The 12,418-nt window shown below is 46.6% G+C and overlaps 1 protein-coding gene across 1 annotated transcript in view; it reads right to left on the reverse strand.

Annotated features, from left to right (window-relative positions):
* IPO7 (importin 7) overlaps positions 1-1,923 on the reverse strand; it is a 76,250-nt gene extending 74,327 nt beyond the window's left edge. Inside the window, 1 exon segment of the mRNA XM_015410360.1 lies at positions 1,660-1,923. Within this exon segment, the coding sequence (XP_015265846.1) occupies positions 1,660-1,923 (264 nt within the window).
* Positions 1,924-12,418: the final 10,495 nt, after the last annotated feature.

Here is a 12,418-nt window from a genome sequence, read left to right on the forward strand (position 1 = left end):
CCACAGCTCTTGAATTTACCCATGCATAAGTCAAACAATGTAAACATGGCTGTTCTGGTTCTCCATGGGAGCATCCCAGAAAGTCCTCTCTAATAAAGCACAGCTGCACTACTGTTCCCTAAGGACTTAAAGATACAGTACTTGCACCATGGAGCAGCAAGAAAAGAGGTTGGTGGAGAAGGAGGGGGTTTAGTATTAATTAAAAGCTTGATAGGAAAGAGAGGCAACAGAAAAAGTGTGACATCCTTCATGGACAGTCCTTACAATTCACATGTGGCTTCTTCTGGTTGCTGTGCTGCTGTAATAAGGTACAAAAGTGAACTTGTACAATTAAGACTACAATCAAAAGCATACTTACTAGAAACTAAATCCAATTGAATATTGCTATTCTTTATTTTGGAGCTATTTTCAACAACAGGAAGATTCTAACTCTTTATAGCAGACATGTCAAACATACAACCCAGGGGCCAGAACCAGCCCATCCAAGGCTCTTATCTGACCCATGAGCAACTGGGGGGAAACCAGTCCAAAAATGGACAAGAAGGATCTATATTAGGTGGTGGCAGCTACAAGCATGGACAGCTTCAAGAGGGAATTAGATAAGCTGTGATCACCGCAACACTACACATATGGAGCAGAAGTCCATCAGTGGCTATTAGCCACAAGGTATAGATAGGAACCCTCAGTCTGAGGCAAGTGATGCTCTGTATTCTTGGTGCTTGGGGGGGGGCAACAGTGGGAGTGCTTCTAGTGTCCTAGCCCCACTGCTGGACCTCCTGATGGCACCTGGTATTTTTGGCCACTGTGTGACACAGAGTGTTGGACTAGATGGGCCATTGGCCTGATCCAATATTGGCTTCTCTTATGTTCTCTTATGGTATTATACTCCCTGCAAAGGTTCTTCCCTTCCCCAAATGCAGGCCCTCCTCAGGGTCTTTCCCAAGATTTCCAGGGATTGCGCAGCCCAGAGCTGACAACCATAAGGGGTGAGGAGGGCTGGTTTGGCCCTGAGCTCTGTGCTGCCAGTCCCCCTGGGGCCTGCCTGCTGCCCTTGCCTCCTCCTCCAGACAGAGCATGTTGGATTCCTGCCTGTGCCACCTGGGCTGCTGGAAAGATGGCTGGCTGGCTGTTCGTGTGCCGCAGGCAGAATCTTTTGCCCTCACCTCCCTGAACCCAGCCAAGTGGTTTCCCACTTGAAGGCAGCCCAGGGAAGACACCCATGGGCACAGGTGCCTCTGGAAAGCCGCTGGTTGGCTCACCAAACATGCCTGCTTATGTAAACATGTGACTGGAGCGACTGGCCAGGCCAGGTACACTGTGCACAGCAGCCCGGGTGAGAGAGAAAAGCCCAGCACTTATACATGGGGTGCAACGTGAAGAATGCCAATCCTGGGGATGGAGGAGGCCCACCAAGTTAGGTGAGCCAGAGCCCGCTAACCTGCTGACCCAAAAGTGCAAGGCTTCTCTCTTGCTGCCCTCCCTCAGTGGCGCAGGGAGTATTTTATTTATTTATTTATTTCGGCTTCTACCCGCTCAAACCCCCCAAGGGGTCTCTGAGCGGCTTACAGTTACTCTATTATCCCTAACTATGGCCACAACTTAATTGGGGTGGGGACTGCCCTACCGGCACCCTGTAGATGGAGCTATTGTTCTTCTTACTCGTGATTCGGCCCCTCTGCCCATTGCTGTCAGGGCTCCCTCCGGCTCTTCCTCCTTCTCCTGCGACCCTCGGCGTCGGCTGCGGTCGGAAGATCCATTCGGCGCCTGGTTCACATTGGCGCGGCTTCGGCTCTGTCCGTCAAGGCTCTGCCCACGCTTGTGCCTCATGCTCTCCCTGCGTTTCCTGGCTCCGCCCCCCACGATGTCTGGATTGCTGCCGATGTTGCGCCCGGTCGCCATCTTGCTGCTTGCCACCAATGCCATCGTTGTTCTCCTTCTCACCTCGCCGCCAACACTCCACCAGCCCCCCTTGAAGGGGAAGGGTGCTCCCTGCCATCTAAGGCAGGTACCCAATGTATTAAATAAGAGGTGAAGCTAAAAACGCATGCATGCTCCCTGCATGCAAGCACTGCCTTATGTAACAATCTGAATGGAAGCGGGGGTGGTGGTGGTGGTAGGGCAAAGGTCAGGGATGGGAGCAAGCATTCTGAGAAGTGTTCTGGGTTTGCACATGGCAGAGGCAGGCCCTGGGTGTGCATCTGCGTGCTTGCACATGGGGAGTGATATTTTGGGTGGTTGGATAATGCTGTGGAGCCAGGAGGTAATTAAAGTGGAGATGGCATCTTTGGAGAGTGGCAATGCTTGAAGATTGCTTGTGCTACTGGGGAGCATCACAGTTCTCCTTGTGATTCAAGCTTGTTGCTGAATTTGGGACTTTAACACAGGGAGGTGTGGGATTGTACAGCGGCCTCACCCCCTCGCCTCTCCAAAGCCTATTGGCCGTAGCAGTTTCTTTAAGTCAGGGCTTGATGGTTCCCCTGGTTGATGCCACTTGGCCACCTGTCTTCTGCTGCTGCACTTGCAGCAATGGAATGCAGCCCTTCATGCTCCAGCTCATTGAAAGCTTTTGAAATGTGTTATTCTTTAAAGAGCCACAAGAGTCTCTGGTTGTTGGCTCTGACCTGGATAGCCCAGGTAAACCCAATTCCGTCAGATCTTGGAAGATAAACAGGGCCGACCCTGGCAAGGATTTGGATGGGAGACCTCCAAAGAATACCAGGATCAGGAGGCAGAGGCAGACTATCAAGACACTTCTCTGAACGTCCTCCATGACCCAGTAGGAGTCGCCAGAGGTTGCCGTGTCTTCCAGGCATGCACACACATGGAAAAATACAAAAAAAAGAAGAAGAGAGTTTCTGTTTGTTGCACATGGATTGTCAGGCAACAGCTCACACACATGGAAAAATACAAAAAAGAAGAAGAGAGTTTCTGGTTGTTGCACATGGATTGTCAGGCAACAGCTCTCCGTGCTGTGCAAAACCTCTTGTGCATATTAAGCAAAGGGTGGTTAGTTAGGTGCTGTGGACAAGGTTCCCTCTAAGTTGTGGAGTCCTGTGAGCAAAAAATCTACTTTGTGAGCTACTTGCATTAAAGTTGTGAGTGAGCGATTTGGCTCCTGCATAAATTACCGTGCTCTGGAGCCATCCTTCCTGAGCTAAGGCAAAAATGTGTGAGCCGGAGGCTAAAAAGCTGTGAGCTAGCTCACACTAACTCAGCTTAGAGGGAACACTGGCTGTGGAGCGGTCTGGCTCACCATCAGTGGTAAAATCTCTCTGGTACCTGGCATTACATTTTATGGCACACATGACCTGGCCCTTGTTGTTGTTCAGTCGCACAGTCGAATCAGACTCTTCGCGACCCCATGGACCAGCTCCCGCCAGGCCCTCCTGTCTTCCGCCGTCCTCTGAAGTTGGCTCAATTTCATGTTCGTTGCATCGATGACACTGTCTAACCATCTCATCCTTTGCCGTCCCCGTCTTCTTTGACCTTCAATCTTTCCCAATCTTTTGACCTGGCCCTACAAAGTGACATTTTTGACAGATGCAACCCTTATAACAAATGAGTTCAACACCTCTAAGGCTTAGAGCATTGTGCAAAATAACCAAAGTTAAAATGGGGGTGGCTACTACCCAGAGATAAAGTACATGTTTTGCATGTAGAAGGTCCCAAGATCCCTGTAATCACGAGTTAAAGAATATCAGCTAGCTGCAACACTAAGGAGTCTCTGCCAGTCTGAGTAGATAATTCTGAGACAGATTATCTGATTCAGCACAAAGCAGGTTCATATGTTCACCCAGATGAAAATAAGCATCTAGAACCATTGGTCTCTTGCATATTATTGTAGATGGGGCAAAATGAATAAAATGCTTGTAATCCCAACACCATCCCTACTTTTATAACAGCTAAATGTTCATCATGACACTAACTGCTGTAAGTAGCACTAGGCATCCCTTAAATGGCCTAATTAATCCCTCTAGATATACAAATATGCTAATGTATTGTCTTAAAATGGCAATAATAGCAGCAATAAACTAATGAGCTGTTGGTGTGCATTATAGAAACAATTCATCATATTAATATCTTTCAGTTACGGGTTTGTGTGCTGGCTTAAAGTTTGCAGGAAGACATATTGGTCCACAGACAGATCCCCAAAACGAAGGTGATGCAAAACTTTTGTTAGGACTAACCAATATCTCATAAAACAGAATGCAAGTTTTCGACTTCTCTCGAACGAGAGTCCCTCTCTGGGACACATACCTTAATGTGAAAAAGGGATTTGTGTGTGTCAGCAAAGCTGAGAGCAATATAATAAAGAGTTTAGACTCTGTCAAGAAGCCAAACTCCTAGCAGAGTCACTCAGAGCATAAAGGTCACAGCTGAGATACCAGACTGAGATGCATCCACCCCCTTCAGGGATCAATGGCCGTATCAGCAGAACAGAACGGACAGTTCCAATGGGGATGGGGCAGAGGAAGGATAGCCACTGGGTGGCAGCAGAAGTAGAAAGTGACACTGGCAGAGGATCTTTCCTAAACAAGGGCAGGGGCACTTCAGCTAACCCTAGTTAGTACTGTGCAGAAAAAGGCAAAGGTAAATGTTAAGTCGCTCACTTAACAAAGTAGTCGGAGAGTGATTCAGCAAAAGATCAGCTCTATTCAGCAACTCGAACACAACTCCAACACGGATCAACATCTGTTAGCCAGAACAGGTTTTACATTGCAGCTGTCCTGCTTTTAAACTCTCCCGGCTAATGTAGCCACGCCTACTGTACATTTACCAACCAATAAGGTTGCATACATAAGGACCAATCACGGACGTTCCCGCTCAGGGAGCTTGCTGAGAAGTGATTGGTTAGGTTCTTCCTGGGCTAGCAATGTGATTGGATGTACGTATTTGGATCCTAGCCCAGGTCAAAGCTTAACATAGCATTTCAATTATGTTGTTCACATGCAGTTATGCATTCAATGGCAGCTATTGAATACATTACAGTAAACCACTTCTGATACTCTCTTACTTTGAAAACCCTGCCAACCATGTATGGAACAAGAAATGCCAGATGTTCAAGCTGGATTCAGAAAGGAGATCATATTACAAATTTACAGTGGTTACTGGAGCATACTAGAGAATTTCAGAAGAAAATCAGTTTGTGTTTCATAGATTACAGTAAAGCTTTTGACTGAGTGGATTGTGATAATTTATGGCTGGTTTTAAAAGAAATAGGTGTGCCACAACATCTGATTGTTTTGATGCAGAACTTTTACTCTGGGCAAGAGGCAGGGGTCATTTCATAGAAAAAAGAGGTGCAGGAGCTCATGAGCATAACTCATTAGCATAACTTATTTGCATATGCCACACACCCCTGACATCACCGGAAGTGTGTCAGAAGGCAACACCCACCGCTCAGGCTCTACTGGACTGTTTTGGATTGCGACTGTTTTGGATTGCTAGCTATGGGAGGGGGAGGATGCGCAGATCTGCCCTCACAGAGGAGGGAGACCTTGTACCTGAAGGCGGGTGGGGTGGGGGGCCCTCTGCAACTTCTTGTTGTTGTTCAGTCACACAGTCGAGTCCGACTCTTTGCGACTCTTCTCTGCAGCTTACCTGGCTGCTTCTTGCTCCTCGTGGCCCGACTGAGGGCTGCTGGGAGCAGGGGGTGGGGCTTGTTGCATGTGCCCACCCCCTGGGCTCCTTACTGCCGGAGCTCCGCTCCTGTGCACTCCTGCAGGAAATGACCCCTGGCAAGAGGCACTGTTAAGACAAGATATGGAGAAACAGGATGGTTTCCAACTGGCAGAGGTGTCAGTAAGGATGTATTTTATCTCCTCATCTGTTCAGTCTACATTCGGAACATATCATAAGGAAAACTGGATTAGATTTAGATGACGATGGAGTGAAAACTGGTGAAAGGAGCATTAGCAGTTTTAGATATGCAGATGATACCACATTATTGACAGAAAAGAGTGAAGACTTGAAATGACTACTGCTGAAAGTTAAAGTAGAAAGTACCAAAGAAGGATTACAGATGAAGAATCAAGACGACAAAAGTAATTATTAGTGGGGAATTATTATTCCTTGACTTAATCATCAACAAAACGGGAGACTGCAACTAAGAAAGCAGGAGGAAATTGAAGGCTTTTCCACATTTTCATTTTCCTTGGTTGTAAGTTCCTGTTTCTTGGGTGGGGGAGTTCTGCTCCCTCTAATGGTTGATTCGATATTACACCAGTATGTCCAGCATATTTACTTGCAGATTTAAACTGCCAGTTTTTATGCTGAACATAAACTGGTGTAATATTGAATCAACCACTAAAGGGAGCAAAACTTGTGCAGAACAGACGCCCCCCCAAGAAACAAAAACTTACCAGAGAGGAAAACGAGACTATGGAAAAACCCTTAGAAAAGATCCTTAAGTCTAAGGATGTGTCAGTGACAATCAAGATATGATAATTCATAATATGGTATTCCCCATTACTATTTATAGGTGTGAAAATTGGACAATGAAGAAAGCTGACAGGAAGAAAGTTGATTCATTTGAAATGTGGTGTTGGAGGAAAGTTTTATGAATATCGTGGACCATCAAAAGGACAAATAAGTGGGTTCTAGAGCAAATTGATGGTGTCCCCATAAGTCAGAGGCGAGTTGATGGCATTGAAACACACATGCACCTAAGGTCCTAAATGTTCTGTAATAGCCACTCAGGGCTTTTATTCATGCACTGCTTGTCACATCATTGAGGGGGTCATAATTGTGCATGCAACTAAATGGATCTTTGGATTTGCTTCCTCTGTTAACATTATTAGCAAAGAGGAGCTTAAGGAAGCATAAAGATATATAAGTCGGAAACAACTTGTTGGCACACACTTTCAGACTTCTGCAGCAATCAGCTCCCAACAGCTTTCTTTCAAAGATGTAAAGTTTACTGAGACGATAGTATGCAGGTATCTTAATCATTTCGTTTTAGGACTAAATAAAAGTGCACGAAGCTAGCAGTTTTACATCATACAAGGAGGCCTCCTGATGGACCAGGGCCAATCGGGCGCAATGTTCCCTCTAAGCTGTGGAGACTTGTGAGCAAAAATTCTACTTTGTGAGCTACCGGCATTAAAGTTGTGAGCGAGCGATTTGGCTACTGCTTGCTCTGGAGCCATTCTTCCTGAGCTAAGACAAAAATGTGTGAGTTGGAGGCTAAAAAAATGTGAGCTAGCTCACACTAACTCAACTTAGAGGGAACACCGATCAGGGGTCAGGCAGAAGCCTGCTGAAATAACGGGCATCAGTTCTCAGGAGAAATACTACACCAGGCACTGAAGGTCAAGCAGAGATAATAAAAACACAGAAGACACAGCAGAACAAAAACTTAACATTCCAGAGTCACCTCACCCCCATGGCAGCCAGGTCTAGATAGAGGCCTAGCTGACACACATAACACACAAGGAAGTTATAGGCTGATTTCGCACTCGAGCTGCCTCGATGTTGCGCCGCCGTTTGCCCCGATACTATTGGTCAATTTCACACCCGAAGCCGTGGGGCTGCATTTGACCCGCGGCTTTGCTCGATTTCCTCCGCAGTTTCGTGATCCTCAAAAAACAGGATTACGAAACTGCGGGGGAAATTGGGCGAAGCAGCGAGTGTGAAATTGACCAATAGTATCGGGGCAAACGGCGGCACAACATCAAGGCAGCTCTAGTGCGGAATCAGCCATAGTCTTAAGACTTCCTGGAAATGCCTGTTATTTTGTTGGTGTCCTCCTTCCTTAATCCAAGCCCTAATGAGCAGTGGCACTGGGAAGCAAATGTATTCCAGGCCTCCATCTGACTTTTTCTCCCTATCCCGTGACCCAAAGGCAGGGGTGGTTTAATGGGAACCAGACAAAAGACAGAATAGCTCTTCTAAAATAGTTAAATGCAAGACCATTGGGAAAGTCTTTAATAGATTCAGCGGTATGATTGACTGAGTGTAAGCAATAAATGTGCACCCTTTAATGATAATTATTAACATTAAACAAAGAATAGGAATCTGTAATGAGAAGAATAAGATGGAGAAGGTGAAAAGAGCAAAGGGGGGGGGGAAGGAACCAGGAGAATATGTTGGAGGAGAGGTGTATGATTAGCGCTGCAAGCTGGAAAAATTAAAATTCTACAAGTGTATCAGTAGACCAGATACCCTTGCATGTTCATTTCCCAGTCACCTTAGTGTAATAAGAAACACGTCAAGGATAATGTAGAGCAGGCAGGAAAGGGGATGAATAGCAGAGGAGGGGGGGATCTGAGAGAAACTGTAGCTTCCATTGCATCAGGGAATCTAAAGATGTATGTGCGTTCTCCATTCATGTTCCAACCCGGATTTTTATTTAAAGGTAAAGGTAAAGGTTCCCTTGCTCGAAAGCCGGTCGAATCCGACTCTAGGGTTGTGGTGCTCATCTCCGTTTCCAAGCCGAAGAGCCAGCGCTGTCCGAAGATGTTTCCGTGGTCATGTGGCCGGCATGACTAAACACCAAGGCGCACGGAACACTGTTACCTTCCCACCAAAGTGGTACCTATTTATCTACTTGCAATTTCTTGCTTTTGAACTGCTAGGTTGGCAGGAGCTGGAACTAGAGACGGGAGCTCACTCCGTCATGCGGCACCCGGGTCTCCAACTGCTGAACTACTGACCTTCCACAGCCTGCAGTTCAGCGTCTTAACCACTTGAGCCACCACAGCTCCTGGAATTTTATTTACTTCAATTTATATTCCGCCTTTCTCCACAGTGGGGAACCAAAGCAGCTTACGTTGTTTTCCTTTCTTCCATTTTATCCTCACAACAAACCTTCAATGTAGGTTAGGCTGAGTGTGAGATCGGCCCAAGATCAGCCAGCCAGCTTCCATGGCAGAATGGGGATCTTAGCCTGACACTCTAACCCACACAGGAAACCCTCAGTGTCAGTAGAGGTAAAATATGTTTATTTGATGAAGTGTTAAGGCTTGCTTTGTAATGAAGTGTTTACAAATGTTCTAATCAGAAAGCCGTAGGGTTGAAAGTACAAGGAGAAGGGTGCAGCATGGTACTTTCTCTTTCTTGCACCCTCCTATTGAAGCGCTCACAATCTGAGAACCAGCTGGGAAATATGTTCTGTGTTGTGATTTCCCCCCCCCTTTTTAATACTTTAAATAATAAGCAGCTGCAGCAGACTATTGACACTTTTGTGTCCTATTATGTAAAAGAAGACTCCATCTTTAATAAGCAATGCTGATTTTGTAATAGTGTATGGCTACATAGTTTACTAATGAGCCACAAGGCTCCTCAGTCCTTTATATAAATTTTTGAGCATGTAATTCTATCATAATTGCCCTTTTATATGTTTTTTATATCACCTAGGATTTTGCTTTTCCTAGGGTTCCCAAGTACCTACCTACGATCCGGCGGGGGACACATGCTTCCCCGCCGGAAGATTCTTGCTTGGAACACAGGCGCTGCACTTTCCGTCGCCCAGACATGACGTAGGCACGTAGCCGGGCGACGCTCTGGTAATGGGACTGAAAACTCGATGGTACCATGGAGTTTCCAGCCTCAGTCCTTTATATATATTTTGAGCATGTAATTCTATCATAATTGTTCTTTTATATGTTTTTTGTATCACCTAGGATTTTGCTTTTCCTAGGGTTCCCAAGTACGTACCTATGATCCGGCAGGGGACACATGCTTCCTTGCCGGAAGATTCTTGCTTGGAACACAGGCGCTGCACTTCCCGTCGCCCAGACATGACGTGGGCATGTAGCCGGGCGACGCTCTGGTAATGGGACTGGAAACTCGATGGTACCATCGAGTTTCCAGCCCCATTGCTAGAGCATCGTCCGGCTACGTCCCTACGTCATGTCTGGGCGACGGAATAGTGCAACACCTGTGTTTTCCCCGCGGGAATGGTCCCGCGAAGAACTATACATCCTCCGCCGAATTAAGGTAAGTACTTGGGAGCCCTGCCTCTGAACAGTTTAATCTGAACTACATAGTATTTATTCTTTCACTTCAAATTCTTACTTGGCAATTACTTGGTATTAGCACCTTGCAATAGCTTCCCTATATTTTGTTAAGCTGATCAATTAATTAATATAAACATAATGAGTTGTACTCTCAGGACTTTGTTCACAGGCTGGGGCTTTCCTACCACAGGTTTCTCATTGTAGTCCCCTGAAAGCTACTCATGAGTAGGATACAGCATGGAAGGGTCCTTGTAAGCAGAAAGGTCAATCAACACAAACAGGGACTCCTTGCATGAGCAAAAAGACCCCTTGCATGAGCAGAAGCTTTTTCCACTTGCACATTGACTTCAGTCCTAAAAGTGTCTGCTCTGGAATAATCCAAGTATTCAGACACCTGATACAGTTTTACCAACTTCCCCCCTCATTGATCACTGTGTGTGGGTGTGAAGAGGTGTAGCAGGCAGAACCTACACTTGTTTACTCAAGAAGCAAGCCCCTTGAGTTCAAAGGGAGCTGTCTCCTAGTAATTATGTTCAGAATTGCAGTTTAAAATCACCTGTTCTGGCTTTTGACAGCTGTATATTACATTAGCATGGTGGTTCACCTTCTGTTCAAGCTGTTTTCTACTGCTGAGAAAATAAATTGAATGTGCTTCTGTTTAAATCTTAGAAATTTAATTGTTTTGTCATGAAATGTATTATATACTGGGCTTGAGGCAGCTTTCTCAAAGTGATTTCTTTATTCAGCTCAGAACACAACAACAACACACAGAACAATCCCAACTTATATACAATTTGGAACTAACTAAACCACCCCCCTAGAATACTAAGGTCCAATCATGAGTGAGCGCTTAAGACCAATAGGGTTTGTTCCCACCAAAAGTCATAGTCTTTCTGGATTGGTCTGTTCCACAACATTAGCCAATCACATTGTTGATTTTAGGATACTGGGAGTCTATGAAGCTTGTGACTGAAGCTCAGGCTCATTCTCCATTCAGGCTATCTACATAAGGTAATACATAACATCCCTCCCCCCTAAGTTAGCACACATAGTCTTTCAAGTATTCTGGGCGAGTCTGTATTCTTTGTGAACGTCATGGTTCCCCAGCTGTTGTGACTGGGTCTCTGCTGGACTGGGGTTTAAGGCCGTCCATACTGCGGTCGGGAGTCACAGCGCCTGAATTATCTAGATTTATGGACGGTGTCAGTTCCAAGGGATTCTTGAGTTCCCTGCAGGGAATCAGGGGTAATAAAGTCTCAGACCCAGTGGCTGGCTGGTAAACAGCTATGGTTGAAGATGGTGCTGTGCTCTGCTCCGCAGCCTGGGTGTCAGTGTCTGTCAGCTCCAGTTCTCTGACCCACTGTCGCTGTAGCTGGCCAAGGTGTCTACTTAGGCTCCTTCCATCTGATGTAATCACAACATAAGAGACTGGCCTGGTAGTTTTTGTTACTTTGGCTGGAATCCAGATTGGCCCCTCGCTGTCGTTCCAGGCGTAGACTAGGTCGCCTGGCTGGAATGAGCAGAGATTCTCAGGAGCCTCTCGTTGCGGTGGACAGTCAGATGTGAGGTCTGGGTGCAGACGGTCAAGCATCATGGATAAATAATGGTTCATTAAAAGTTCCGCTGGGCTCCTCCCGGTGACCGTGTGAGGCATTATGTGTTGCTGTAGGAGAAAGTCAGCCAGTCTCAGGTTCCAGTCACCGTAGACTATCTTGCGTAGCGCGTCTTTTGTGATACGAACTATTCTTTCAGCCTGCCCATTGGTGGATGGATGAAAGGGGGCCGCTGTGACGTGCCGGATCAAGTTTGCTTCCATAAATTTCTGGAACTCAGACGATGTGAACTGTGTTCCATTGTCAGACACAAGGGTTTCTGGCAGTCCATGTGTACTGAAGATGTGGCACAATGCCCTAATGATGGATGCCGAAGTCATAGTTGTCATCGGGACCACCTCCAGCCACTTAGAAAAGGAGTCCACGACGATTAGAAAAACTTGTCCCTGAAAGGTGGGACCATGGCATACAAGTGGTTTTCCAGTGCTGGACTGGCACCTGTGGTGGATCCGGTCATGACTCCTGGCAGGGCCGGACCCAACTTTCAATCTCTTGGTCCAAATGCAGCCACCAGACATAGCTGTGGGCTACAGCCTTCATACAAATAACTCCTGGGTGTCCCGTGTGCAGAGCCTCCAGCACCCGGTTGCAAAGTTTGGAGGGAATGACCACACGATTCCCCCAGAGCAGGCATCCCTTGTGGACTGACAGTTTGTGTTGGCGCAACCTGTAAGCCTGGAACTCAGCATCATTATGTCCGGTTGGCCACCCCCTCCACACCCAGTTGAGGACCCGGAAAAGCATTGGATCCTTCACTGATTGTGAGGCAACATCGGAGGCATGGAGTGGTGGCTGAGGAAGCTCCTCAATGGCCATGGTTTTGCAGGCCGGTGAAGGGTCTATAGC

Source organism: Gekko japonicus, unplaced genomic scaffold, assembly GCF_001447785.1.
Source record: "Gekko japonicus isolate JY-2015 unplaced genomic scaffold, Gekko_japonicus_V1.1 scaffold1697, whole genome shotgun sequence".
Taxonomy (NCBI): Eukaryota; Metazoa; Chordata; class Lepidosauria; order Squamata; family Gekkonidae; genus Gekko; species Gekko japonicus.